A 14,074-nucleotide genomic window follows, 5' to 3' on the forward strand; every position below is an offset into this window, starting at 1 on the left:
CCTCTTTGAGCACAATTCAGGTCATTATAGTAAACTTTCAGAGGCCTGCTATTAGGGTTAGTTGTAAAATTGAGCCAGATTGCCATGATTGGGCAATGTTCCCAAAGCGAATGGGCTAATTCACCAAATGCCAAGGCACACAGCAACTTTCCAGAAGCTCAGACCTTGTTACTTCTTTGCTTCCATAATCATAAGAGGTGCAGGAAACATATGAAATCTTTAGGCCCCATGGTTAAGAATAAGGAGAATGAAGGTATTGGAACGAGAGGTTCTTTACAATCAGAATCAATAGCTCTACCAGGGTCCATTCCTACAGGTGATATTATAACACAGAGAGCAAAGAGAATGTGACTGTCTCAAATTGTGAAGAAAAGATATTGGAAAAGGTAATTGCAGCCACTTATACACATTAACCGGCTGAGCATCAGGGGTTGGGGAGACCATGAAGGGACAGCTCACTCCTCCCTCCTGACAACGGTGACAGATCTCCTTATCCCAGTGTGCCGCTGCCCCGGTGTGCTGTGAGATATCTCACCGTAGAAACCACACAGCAGATCTTTGGGCACATCACATCCGGTCCTTTGAGCCATGCACAGCTCATCACAAAGAAAGTCTCAACTCCCGACCACTTACTTGGAAATGTTATTGTTTTCACGGATCTTCACGTGGCACAGAATGTTGGGCAACTTTTGTGTCACAAGAACTTTGATTTGGTCCACAGAGCTACATAACTTTAGGTAACCTAGATACAATCCGGGAGAGAGACGCTGGTGACTCCTTTTGTGGTAGGAGAGAATATCCTGTAGGATGGAACAAAAAAAGAAAGAAAAAAGTACCTAGAAAGGTAGTCTTACAACTTTTTCCTTTCCAAGGTGGGCCCGTTATGAGTGAAAGGAGCTGTGACTAATTAGATGGGAAACCTCAGGTACCACCATAAATGCTGGGCAAGTATTAGTGTTACACCTAGTTTTACCTTCAGCAGAAGTCTCCCTCAAGTCAGGCAATCAGTCTTTTTTTTTGTCTTTTTGAGACAGAGTCTCACTATGCAGTTCAGGCTGACCTTGAGCTCACTTTGTAGCCCAGGCTGGCCTTGAACTTGCAACGATCCTCCTGCCTCAGCCTCCTGAGTGCTGGGATTACAGGCGTGTGCCACCATGTCCGGCTCCAGGCAATCAGTCTTTAATATATTCTACAAACTTATTTTTTCCCAGATTTCTGTGCCAAGGAGACGTGTGGGTTATGACTGGGAATAGACTGGTGGTGGTGGAAGCAGACAATAAAGGTAGAATTCTTAATTTCTCTCCCAGGAGGGCTTACTGGTTAGCTGGGAGAAAAAATACATTTGCCAGTATAAAACTCAATGAAGCCTTTACAGGAAATGTCATGACTTCAGGATAATTAAAACGGAAAGTCCATTATTAAGTGAAGCCATTTAAAACAGAATCAAAATTCTGTAGTAAGTAGGAAAAAAGCTTTGATTGGTTCTTTATCTTAAAAAAGTAACCTGAAGAGTTTCATTTTATATTATGAACAAATTATAGTTATGCACCAAACCTGAGAATGAAGAGAGAATCAAACATTGATTTTTTTTTTTTTTTCTGGTACTGGGAACCAAACTCACGACCTTGCACTTGCCAGGCAGGCACTTTGCCACTGAGCTAAATCCCCAGCCCAAACATTGATTTTTATTTTGGCTTAGTTTTTGACTAAATTGTATGGTAGCCAAGGTGATACTCTTAATCTTTGACTTTTACAATGTGACTTTCAGAATAATGAAGACAGTGACTTGCAGATTCTCTAAAGTTTCATATTTCTTCCCTGGGGTAGTAAAAATTTTCAGTATTGAAATGTTCTTATGAATTTATTGTTCATTTTGTGCTCTTCAGTTATTAATTGGCCTACTACTTCTTGATTCTCAGTTGTTAGTGGCTTTGCATGTGAGTTAACTGGGTCTGCACCTCATTTTCATCAACTTCGCAAAATTCTGCATCTTTACAACAGTTGAAAGCTTGCCTTATAATGGATTTGCATTGAAATTGCGTTGCGTTGCCACATCAGAATATTCCACCTGTTGTGGAGACTGAATGAAGTTGCTGATACAGTAGATGTGTCATCCAAGTCTAAGTACAGTGAGATGTTTGATGGAATCTTGTTTTACATGTGATCAGTTCCCGAGTGAGCCATCTGGATTAGGACTCTTGTCTCCCTGTACAAGTTCAGGGTCTCAGAGAATGAATCCTTGGAAAACACAGACACTCTCTTCGTCCCAACCCCTGTATTATGAAGTAAGACTTTCTAAACTTTGGGAAGAAGAGTATGGGAAACAAAGTTAGCAGTGAGGAGGCATGCCACTGATTATGAGAGGGCTTTCTGTAGGCTAGTTTAGCTTGGTATTTAGACAGGGTAAATAACTGTCTAAATTTCACAGACTCCAAACAAGTATCACTCCAAACAAGTAAATGAGGTGTTGGCTATAATAATTAACTTACCATTCTACATTATATTGTGTATATCCAACATCATTTTGTAACCCACAAATATATAGTTATATTTTTAAATTAAAAATAACTAATAAAAATGAGTAAATATAGTGTGTACATTTACAAAGAATGAAATAAAAGGAATCTACCACTGTGTAGGGAAGGCAAGAAGTGAAACAAAACTGAAAATTTAAATGTATAGAATTCTATGCAGAAATTACAGGCCTTTTTGGACCACTGAAGGTGTGATACTTTGAAGGAGTACTCCCCGCTCTGTAGAATTAAGCATCTACAGCACCTAACATATACTATTGTGTATTGTTTTCTCTGTCCTATTCTTTGTCAAACATATAGAGTTCCTGTGATCTGCTGGACACTGAGAAACACAGGCTTCAGGTAAACATGATGTGATTTATACTCTGTGGGAGCTGAGAAAGACAGATGACCACAATATATTGACAGCAGTTTTATAATAGAGACAGTGTAGGCGTGCAATGGAAAAGAATACATAATATATTTTTTCTTCTTTTTCTTTCTGTGTTTTGAGGGGCATGGGTTTTAGGGAGCAACATTTTTGACTTGTGCATACTAGTCAAGTGCTCTGTCACTGAACTCTCCTTCCAGGCCCTATGTTTTCTTAAACTGGACTGTGAGATTAATGATATAGTTGTGTTTTGTTTTATTGCTTTGTTCCCTTAACACCCAATACTATTGTGAATTTATTTACTTATTTATTTATTTAGGTACCAGAAATCAAACTCAGGACTTTGCACTTGCCAGGCAGGCGCTTGTGCCACTGAGCTATATCCCCAGCCCCACTATTATTAGTTTATAAGGTAAGTACACAACATATGGAAATCAGGTGAGGCCTCTAAAACATGAGATAGCAGAAGAGGAAGAAATTAAGTAAGAGTAATCACAATTGGGAGGCAGATATAACTAACAACTTGTTTGTACAGAAAAGCAAACTCTAAGCAGCTTTTTAAAAGGCATCTGGAAAACACAATTTTTCTTATGCTCAATCAGGAAAGAATTCTTATTAGTACCAGGGGATGGATAAGGCTGAACTTATTAAAATCTTCTATCATGTCTCTATAGAACAGATCATAGTAGTAGTTGATTGGGAGAAGTTCAATTAAGGTAGTGTTTTGGGAAATGGGGAACTAGTCACAGGGACATAAATGGTTAATGTGGGAAGGAAAAATAGAAGTATTCGGATCAGCTGAATTTGATGATATGTACCCTAGGGGTACTTGATGAACAAGCAGATGTGGCCATAGACCCATGGGTCATTATTTTTTAGAAGTCATGGAGAACTGGGAAAGTCCCTGAAGATTAGAAAAGGACAAATATGCCTGTCTTTGGAACAGAAAGGGGAGAAACACAAGCTGACCCTAGTAATTAAAGACCTCCAACTTATTGATCTTTGGGGAAAATGAGAAATAACTGAGCATATGATCAATTTGCAGTCACCCAGGATATCCTGAGGCATTAAAGGGGAGTCAGGGGTTATGAAGAGCAAATCATACAAACACCTTTAATTTCTAACAGCAGTAAAATAGGATCCACACACTAGGGAGAAATCTCCAGGGTAATGTTTCATTGGATAACTCAGGAAAAATAGGAAGTTGGCCATATTTAACAAGCTGAACATCTGGGTTGAAGATCTGCGGGTGATAGAGATGCTATGGGACCAGAAGACAGATTGAGTGGTGACGCAGTAGGGATTATTCCCAAGGGCCACTGTGTTCAGCTTACTTATTGACTTTTTGGACAAAGAAAATCAAGAATGTGTATATCAAGTTTGTGGGCCTCAAATTTAGTGTGGTTTTGATTTTCTGGAAAATAATAATAAAGCTATGAATGACCCAAATGCATTGGAAAAATAAGTCTATCATCATTAGGGTTGAAACTTAATAAGAGAATGTGCTTGTAAAGATTCAAACCCAAGGTCCAAATATAGGATGGGTAAGGGTGTTAGAGAAAAACATGTGGGGGTCAGGTCTGACCACAAATAGAATGTGAGTCAGGAACATACTGTGGTTATACAAAAAACAACATCTAGGATGGAGCAATTCACTCTTTCATTCAGTTTTTTAGAAAACTATCCCTGAGCATCTACTATGTATTCTTTTGCCTTGACATTGTCAGCTATCCTTCACTGGAATGCTTTTGGAGCCTTCCTAATGTATGTAATGTGAAGGAGCTGTCCTCCTCATATAAGCCAAAATTCACTAGAGAGTCCTTCAAAAACCAACTCGAGTATTTGATTTAATCTCTAACCCACATTTTTAGCTTCTGCCTCCCATTATAGTCCTTTTATGTCCCCTGTCTCCTGCCATAATGAATCAGCATAATACATGCTTTTATATCCCTTTTGTGATCGTTTGTTCATGACTTCACTCACTCTTAACTATTATTGCACACATACTGTATGTCAGGGATTGTGATAGGTTATTAATGACACCAAAATGAATAATACATGATCTTTCCCTCAAGGAACTTAACATTTCAGTGTGCTGGAGAAACGTGTGAGCCAATTTTTCTATCCCAACATAATGAAGGCCATAAGAAGAGTGTGTAAGGTCTCTGTGGACACAAGGGAGGGTGAGATCAATTTCTGCCTTGTGTCTTTACTATGGCCTCTGCTGAATTCCCTCTTTACTCCCTTTTCTTGTTCTTTCTTTCTCCACTTGATAAAACTTATCTTCATGGCTCAGCCAAATGCCAACTCTTCTGCGATGCCTTCCCTGATATTTCCAGGCAGAATTAATAGCTGCTTTGTGAGTGCTCCCATAGTACGCTGTTTGTACTACTATCAGGCTCTGGTTTAATTCTGCCTTGTATTACCTTGATTTGTTTACAAGACTGTCTCCTTCCCTTGACTGAACTCCTTGAGAGCAAGGACCTTGACTTATTCATTTGTTTTTCCTCTAGCACCTAGAAGAGTGCCTGGAACCTAGTGGGTGTTGAAAAAAACCGTTCATTAAATACAAAATGAAAGGCACAGAGGTGTGGGCTGTGGGGCTGGGTCTCTGGGAGAGAAAAAGCCTTGCAGGGACCAGGAAGGGTGTGTTGAGCGTCTCTTCCTTGGTCTGATATCCTAAGAGCTTGTTAAAGGAATAATAAATAGTTACTTTTCCAATAACTATAGGGCTTTTATTTGGGTGGATGAGGTGTAGAAGTTGCATTGTGACAGAGTGGTGGCTGGTGGTTTTTGTGGGACCGAGATTATACAGACTATAAATAATTTAAATTTTCTGGAATATTTTCTTGCTTTTAAAACTAAAGAGATTTTACCAGAAACTCTGGATCTCAAACTTCTCTCCTAAAAGTGGAAAATATTTCAACAACGGAACTGTGTTCTTCCATTGTAATAGCTGAGGCTGAATAGGGTCTACTGTCTCTAGCTGAGATGACAACGCTCTGGATTAATGTGGTTTCTATTATTTCTACTTGGTTCTTTATTTTTTTTTTAAAAAATTGAAATATAATTTATATACTACAGATTCACTCTCTTAAAGTATGCAATTCAATGGGATTTATTATACTTAGAAGACCACACAAGTACCATCTCTATCTAATTCCAGAACATTTTCATCACTTGGAAACCCAACATTCATTAGTTGGCACTGTCTAACCTCTTCTTCATTGTATTTTCTTACTATGGATATAGTGTATAGGGGCTGGGGATTTAGCTCAGCAGCACAGCACCTGCCTGGCAAGCGCATGTCGTGAGTTCGATTCCCAGTACCAGAAAAAAACCAAAACAACCAAAAAAATAATAGATATAGTGTATAAATAGAATCATATAATATGTGATACTTTGTGTCTGGCTTCTTTCTCTTAGCATAATATTTTCAAGGTTCATCCACATTGTAGCATGGGTCATACTTCTTCATTTTTATGGCTTAATAATATTCCACTATATGGCTATGTTACATTTTATTTACCCATTCATCAGCTATTGGACATTAAGGCTGTTTCTGCTCTTTGATTCTTATGCATAATACTTTTATGAATATTGGTAAACAAATTTTTGTGTGAACCCAGTTGTTCCTTAAATGCAGGCCAATTAGCTCACAGCCATTAATCTTTCTAATTTGATCATTTTGAGACCTATATTAGATACTGCTTGAGGGTAAGAAAAGTAGAAATGTTCAGGAAGAAAAGAAAAAGGCAGAAGATATAGTAGGTCTTGGGCACCTGGAGTATGAAAAAGGTACACGGTAACTGGAGGTGGAAAAGAATGACTGAGGAGAAGAAGAGAAATAAAACAGGGATGGGAGGAGAAAAAAAGACAGGCTGCAACATGGCTTCTTTATGGCAGACTTCTAAGAAAGGGACAGAAAAAATGAAGGCAGAGTGCATTAAATAACATGGTAGAGTGAGAAAGACATTAGGCTAGGTGTCAGAAGATGTGAACCCTAGACCCTCTTATGCTGCATTTTGGCTGATAACTTTGGCTATTTATCTACTTGAAATCTGTGGCCTCATCTGCAAACTGGGTACGAAAGAATCACTCAACCTCACTGGATTTTGAATCAGTTTATATCATAGATGTGACAAAGGGGCACAAAATTGAATATAAGTATACAAGTGAGAGATTAATTTTCAGAGGAAACTTCACATGTAGGTGTCTAGTTCCTGAAGTGACCCTTAAAGATCATGTTTAGAATAACCCAGCACATGAGGGGCTTTCTTAATGGAAATACTCTCATTGACAAGTAGTTTGCTCGGAGGGACACTAATTTGTCCTTACTATCTCTCTTTTACTTTCCGGGTAAGCATGAGAAGGATTTTTCTTTCCTAGATAAGTTAAAGAGGTCAGTTCTGAAGGTCTAGGATTTGAGCAGGTTAGGAAATTGACAGAGTTGGGTAGTGAAGCTTCCCTGGGGTCTTACAGCTATTAGAGTAGTTGTGGGCTGGAATTTTGTTAAAGTTTTGAAAACCTACTTTTGAGAACCCATTGTGCCTCATGTAGCTTTTATATAGCTTCTCTTAACTGTTATGAACAAGTAAATGAAGTGATGAAATGCTCCTAGGCATGGATAGGGCAGTAGCAGAGGTGTGCTGGAGAGTAGGACAGAAAAGATGTGCTACTTGTGTCCTGAGGCAAAATAATAAAACTCACTATCATTTATTGTGCTACTTTTCTGAGGTTTTACCTACTAATTCATTTAATATAAGGTTTTTTTTGTTTTAGAGGAGGTGATACAAGGGGCAAGAAGTCCAGTAACTTGCTCTGGTTATGTAACAGAAAGGATGGAGTCAGGAATAATATCCTAGTCAGACAGATTCCAGGGTGGTACCCAGAGTGTGTTGTGAGATAGCAAGAAAGAGCCCAGCTTTCCAATGACCAAGGTGCCTGATAGTCATCACTCTACTTCCCTGAGGAAAGACAGTGATCTGTGACCTGTCATTGTGGGAATCACGCAGTCTGCTTTGGGTCTCCAAAACCTGTGTAAACCCTTGTGTTCAGTTGGTGGAGCCTAGTTCTGACAATGGAATCTTAAGTTTAGGATGGATTAGATACTAGCTCTAGGAATTTTAGCCCCCATTTTCTCTCCAGAATAAGACCTATATAGGAGGGTAGGGAGAGAGAAAAGGTGGGGGAAAGAGAGGGGAGAGAAGGGGTAGTTGGGAATGACATCAAGCAGGAATGTGCCAGTCAGCGGGGGTAAATTTTCCACTTGGATCTGCGTGGAAACCTGATCCTGCCTCTATTTTTGGTCTCCTTCTCTAACAACCTTTCACCAGATTGGAATTTCTCTGCACCTGTAACACATTTTTAATGTAATAAGTCTAGGAAAAACCAGGTATTATATCATGCTGGGGCTTGTGCTGTGTTTCTAGGAGCAAAGGTAGCCCAGACCCTAGTTTATCCCTATAGGGGATTAGTGTATTAGTCACCCTGTAAAAGCTCAATTTATTATGATTTTTTAATGTTTCTTTTAGCACTCGGTTATAAAAGGTGAAGAGGGGAGCTACAAATGTGTCTGTGTTCCCTGCCCCCACCTCCTTCACACAAACACATACACTCTATCAATTTGCTATGAACCCAAATTCAATAAAATCAGATGCAAAGGTATTGGCTTTGACCAATTAGCTTACCTTTGCTGTGTTGGGCTTTGTCCTGGTTTGGTCCAGTGCAAGTAATGAACAGGTAAGGTTATTGCACTCGGCATCCCTCACTTGGGAATGAAAGTAAGTTAGCTGTTTAGGGTGACCACGCATGGCTCCTGGGACTGAGGCTGGGATTTGGCTTGTTCAGTGTGACTGAGCCCTTCCTTGCTTGCTATTGCAGATGGGCTGTTTTGCAGATATATGCTGTTGGTTGCACGGGGCTCAATGTACTAGATGTTTCTGCCAGTTACTATAAACTGATAGTTTTATACAACTACCTTTCACTGGGTTTTAAAAAAGAAAGAGAAGGAAACAGCTTGAAGCCTGTGCTTACACAGAAATACATAAGACAGCGTGGTGGCTGGGGCAGTGTGCACTCAGGGGCAGTCAAGAGCTCGGGTCCCCCTGCTGTCATCCAGGCCAAGAGTCTGCATCTAAGCTGCTTCGTATTTGAACTTAGGTGGCTATTCAGTGTTCAGGTGAATCTTTCATCCTTTCATTTTATCTCCCATCCTTCATTCACTAAAATAGCAACTCTTACTCTAGATGTAATAGAGCAGAGAAAAGCCTGCTTCTAGTCAGAAAATCTGAGTTGAAATTTCTACTCTGTCCATTTCTAGCTGTGTGCCCATGAGACACGTTCCATGTTTCTAGGGGCCAAAGCTCACGCAATTTCTGATTCCTTCTTTAAGAAAAAGAATACAAAATTATCAGTGAGAAATTGCTGGAGTGCCAGTCAGGGACTCAGATGGACTCGTTCAAGTGAAGAGCTGAAAGACATTGAAGCTTTAATAGCTTCACTAACTTTGCCAGTGTATAGCTGTATGTCAGTTAACCTCTTTGAGCCCCAGTTATTTCATTCCTAACATGGAATTAATCATGCCCATTTGTTCCAAGAGAGTATTGTAAAGAACAAGCAAGCGTAAATATGTGTAAGAATGTTTTTGTTCGAAGCATCATACATGCAAAGTACACGTCTATTTGTACTATATGGTATTATTGTTACAGTCCACTCTGCATATGCCCCACTCAGTTATTTGTCTCAATGTTTCTTTTTTTTTTTGGTTTTTCTCCGGTACCGGGAACCGAACTCACGACCTTGCGCTTGCCAGGCAGGCGCTTTGCCGCTGAGCTAAATCCCCAGCCCCCTGTGTCAGTGTTTCTTATTGGTCTATTGGTTGGAGTATTTTCATAGTGACCACTATTTGTATTGCTTGATGAGTTTCAGATCTAGCGAGGGATAGATAAAAATAAGCTTCAGCATCTTTTGTGTGTGGAATATGAGTAATGACCTGACTCTCTCTATTCTATTGCTCCACATGTAAATGGCTCTTGATATATTTTACTAGAGCCTCCCTAACTGTGTTTGGAATTTCAAATATATCAGAAAAAAGACTACATACCTGGATGGTTATCAGTAAAATGTCTAAGGCTGTTGGCTCCTCAGGTGTGGACAGAGACTTCCTCTGGCTTTGCAGTTTTGAGATCTGCATCCACTTGCCATTAAAAAAAGAATAAAGCATCTCCACTTCTCTGATAGTGACTATGAGAATGTTTCCATGCCGGTCTTTAATGGGTTCATAGTAGACTCTTCCCAAGTTGTGTGTTCCAAGTAAATTCTAGAAACAAATAGATAACGGTAGCTGAGATGGTATTGTAAAAGCAAAGCAATGTAACCATGACAAAAGACACTGTGAATCATTGTATGACTTCTGAGAAGCTGTATGTTTTGTCAGATTTAAACCTAGGAAATGTGGCATCATAGGAAGGCACTTAACAGAAACTTAAATTCACCATGAGCCTGTGAAGATTATTGCAAAAGGCACAAACATCATGTTGTTTTACAGCAAATTCAACAACTGTAAATACCTCTTCCCCACATAGACACCAGCACATAAACCTCAGTTACCAGTACTTGAGGAGAATCCCAGATGTTTGAAAGAAAAATGCCTGATATTTCAAATATGCTACTTGGGGAGTTTTCAAGAGATCTACAGTAAGCTTGTATGAGGTAGAATTGTTTCCCCAAATGACTGCACATTCTCTGCAAGATACTTTAATTGAGAGATTGGCCTGGCTTGACTTATCTGCATTTCAGGGACTTCTGTTTATTTAAAAGCAATAAAATTGCTTATAAAGTAGATCAAGTGAGATAGACAATAGTTTAAAAAAGTAGGCAGTGAAGGACGTCACATTAAACGTGGAGGGGTCTACGTGAGTGTTATGAAAAAATAAATAGGAGTTTAACAAAAATGCAGGGCTTACAGAATTCTAACTTAGAACCTTGGATGACTAGGATACAGATTTTACTTACTTCAAATATCTGTGTTTTAAAGAAATTATAAATCTTCCCAGAGATCCTATTTTTGTGAGCTCACATAAATGATAATGCGATGACCTGCTAGCATGAGAGCAAAAGTAGAACTGGCATTTATAAAAGTGGCAAGGTTGACCTAAAAATAGAGCCAGCTGGTCAATATTAGTATGTCCCAAAGCACTGGCCTTCTCCCTTATAGGTGGGGACCATGTTTTAAGCTTTTTATTCTTCTGCACAAAAATCAGACATAAAGAGTAAGGGAATTTCTAAATAAGTATGGACATATTATAACAATTCACTTGGCAGTATCACTACTTTTAAAATGGCCTAAAGACTCAAATTTTCTCCTTTCTGACAAGTGATTCTAAATAATAGAGAATTGGTTTGGGTAAGGTTTTTAGTCCAGGCTTTTATAGTACTATAATTTTATATAGAGGCAGTTTACTAATAAGCAGTGTTGTGCTAACAAAATGTAACAAAAAGGGAGGCAATATCGGATTTGTAGCATGTACCAATCTCTGTGGTGTAAATATCTTTGCCATAGTTGATTCAAGCTACCTGGGCTCTGACAGAAAGCTTTCAAAATTTGTGAATATTTAACAGTTGGCTCTGCAGAGCCAGTACAAGCTGGCCGCAGCACACCACCGCTATAACAACTTTACTGTACTGGTGTTGAGTTTCAGGGCTGGCTGCCATTCATTAGCTGTTGGACTGACTGTTTACCCTCTTTGGTCCTGAGTTTCACCATGTTAAGTGAAAGGTCATTACAGTTCAGTTATCCCTTATGCTAATCCTTACTTCGGAGGCATCTGTGGCATGCCTGCCTGCCATAGTGGGCTGTTTGTTACCACTGAAAGTTCTAGAAGTTTCACCATCACTGTCATAGAGCGTTTGGGGGCTTAAATTAAATAATGCATGAGAAAGTGTTTTTGCAGTCTTGTAAGCCTACTACAGTATAGCCATATTGGCTTTCCTTTCTGCTATAATTGGAAGTTCTCTTTGGCTTACCCCTACTCACTTTAAACATCCAGTCCAGATTTCACCTCTTCTGGGAAGACTTTATCATCCTTTCCTGACTTCCCTGTTGCTTACTGTACAGACTTCTATCTTATCAGTCTTTGGCTTTGCTGCATAAAATTGATGCTCATATCATGAGATCATGAGTTTTTTCATTTATGTCCATGAGTCCCTTACGTGGTGCTTGCCCCACACAGTAAGAACAGTTCTTTGTTGACCAAACTGACATACAATATTTCATTAGGTCACTGGAAAATATGATTCACTTTGAACCAAGGCTGATGGTATACTTTGATGGAGGTGCTCACCTCATTAAATAGTTATTGTCATTCCTTCACTGTCATCTTTGGATGTTTTCTAATGGGCTGAATAAGAAAGCACTAAAATAATCCTGAAATTTTTCATTGACATCAAATTGGGCTGTACAGCTAGTTTTTTGGGGGGGAGCTCAATGGAAAAGCAGAACGTTCTTGTGAAAATAAATTGTAATCCTATTCTAATGGGGCAAAGTCAAGGTTCTTTAAGTAGTAAAACAGATTATGTTAATACCTGTCATGTAATTAGGTTAGGCAGTCTGGGCCCGCTGACAATACTACAAGGTAGAGAGGAGTAAGATCCCATTGATGGTAAACAGGAATGCCTCTAGCTTATCCCCAAATCATAAAACTAGAAGTAAGCCCTTGATAGATGCACTTTTTTTTTGAGAGTTTTATTTAATATGTGGGGACCTGAAAGAGATCCAGAATTGGGATGTGAAGGCTTACAAAAGTGGAGTGAAATTTTGAGGAAAGCTTTCTTCTTCTTGAAAAAAGAAGACAGTTCATAGATTGTTATCTAGCCCTCATTCATTAATACTAATTTCTAAAAACTATGGAAGAGTGAAGTATAAAGCAATACAATCTACACTGTCAGAATATTACTGTCTTCGAGGATTAAATAATTCAGATACCTCTCATTATGAGAGCAACACCCACTCTATTCCTAAGAAGAGGCCTCTGCTATTTTCCTGAAAGAAAACACTTACAGGCTTCCTCATCTTACTTTTTTTTTTAACTCCAAATGCTAACAGATATTTGTTTCTCTTTCTGCCTATCAAATTTTAATTAATTTGTTAATTAATATTTCACATTTTTTCAGATAAACTTAAATGCCAATTTTAAATATACTACCAATGCTGCAGAATTGATTTCTATTTTCAAAAACCACAGTGAGGGTAATTTATTTAAAAATTTTGTCTACTTTTTGTAAATTAACATAATAATGTGCTGAAGTATTGGGAATTATACAGAATGATAGGAATTATAAAGAGGAATTATATAGATCTGGATTCAAATCCATACTCCGCTATTCTCTATTTGTGTGAATGGACACAAACTACCCTTTCTATACCTCAGTTTTATGAGGTATAGAAATGAGTATCACTACTAGTGCATTCACATTAGGTTGTAGTAAAGATGAAATGAGATAGTTTGTAAATCATTTAGCACAGCGCTTTGCACCTAATCTGTTAAGTAAATGAAAGTAATTATTGCACTATTACTAATTACTCTTTGCTATTTTAAGGAGGACCTTGGCATAGAATAGAAACCAGAAAACAAGGAGTACATGGAACCGTTGATATATGTGGTGAAGGGTAAGTCAGTGTGCTGTGGACACAAAGGAGAGAGAGAAAGATTATGGGTAAAGTCCTGTGTGCCATGATAAAATATCTGGGCTACTAATGAGTCGCAGGTAGGGAATGCCATAGTACAATGCTTTAGGTTGGTGCCGCTGGCAGAAGCATGGAGAATGGATTGGAGAGTTTTGAGAGGAGGCCTGGGAGGATGACACTGGGGGCTTTAATGTAACTGAAGTAATCAGGGAGTAGCAGTCAGACTGGAAAGAAGAGGAGTGCAAAATGAAATATACCATAGACAAAGCAACAGAATTTATGGATAGTTTGTGCCAATCAAATTCTAGATGGCACATTTTTACCTTCTTTAGAACATTGTAAAGACTTCAGATTAGTAAAGTGACCTAAAGTGTTATGTATATACCAATTCACAAATTCATTTTTCTTTTTTCTGAAGTTTTTTTCCTGTACCTTATCATTGTACCCTTCAGGTGCCTTCAACATTTGTAGAAATTTTAATTC

The 14,074-nt window shown here is 38.7% G+C and overlaps 1 protein-coding gene across 6 annotated transcripts in view; it reads right to left on the reverse strand.

Annotated features, from left to right (window-relative positions):
- The window catches only part of Ankfn1 (ankyrin-repeat and fibronectin type III domain containing 1), a 387,596-nt gene that overhangs the window by 40,247 nt on the left and 333,275 nt on the right, over nt 1–14,074 (reverse strand). For all 6 annotated transcript variants that reach the window (XM_013519407.1, XM_013519406.1, XM_005394075.2 and 3 more), the window contains 2 exons: nt 10,010–10,225; nt 634–800 (listed from right to left, as the gene is read on the reverse strand). In XM_013519407.1, the coding sequence (XP_013374861.1) occupies nt 634–800; nt 10,010–10,225 (383 nt within the window). The remainder of the gene's footprint in view (nt 1–633; nt 801–10,009; nt 10,226–14,074) is intronic.

The sequence above is a fragment of the Chinchilla lanigera genome, unplaced genomic scaffold (genome assembly GCF_000276665.1).
Source record: "Chinchilla lanigera isolate Chin_1 unplaced genomic scaffold, ChiLan1.0 scaffold00050, whole genome shotgun sequence".
NCBI lineage: Eukaryota > Metazoa > Chordata > Mammalia > Rodentia > Chinchillidae > Chinchilla > Chinchilla lanigera.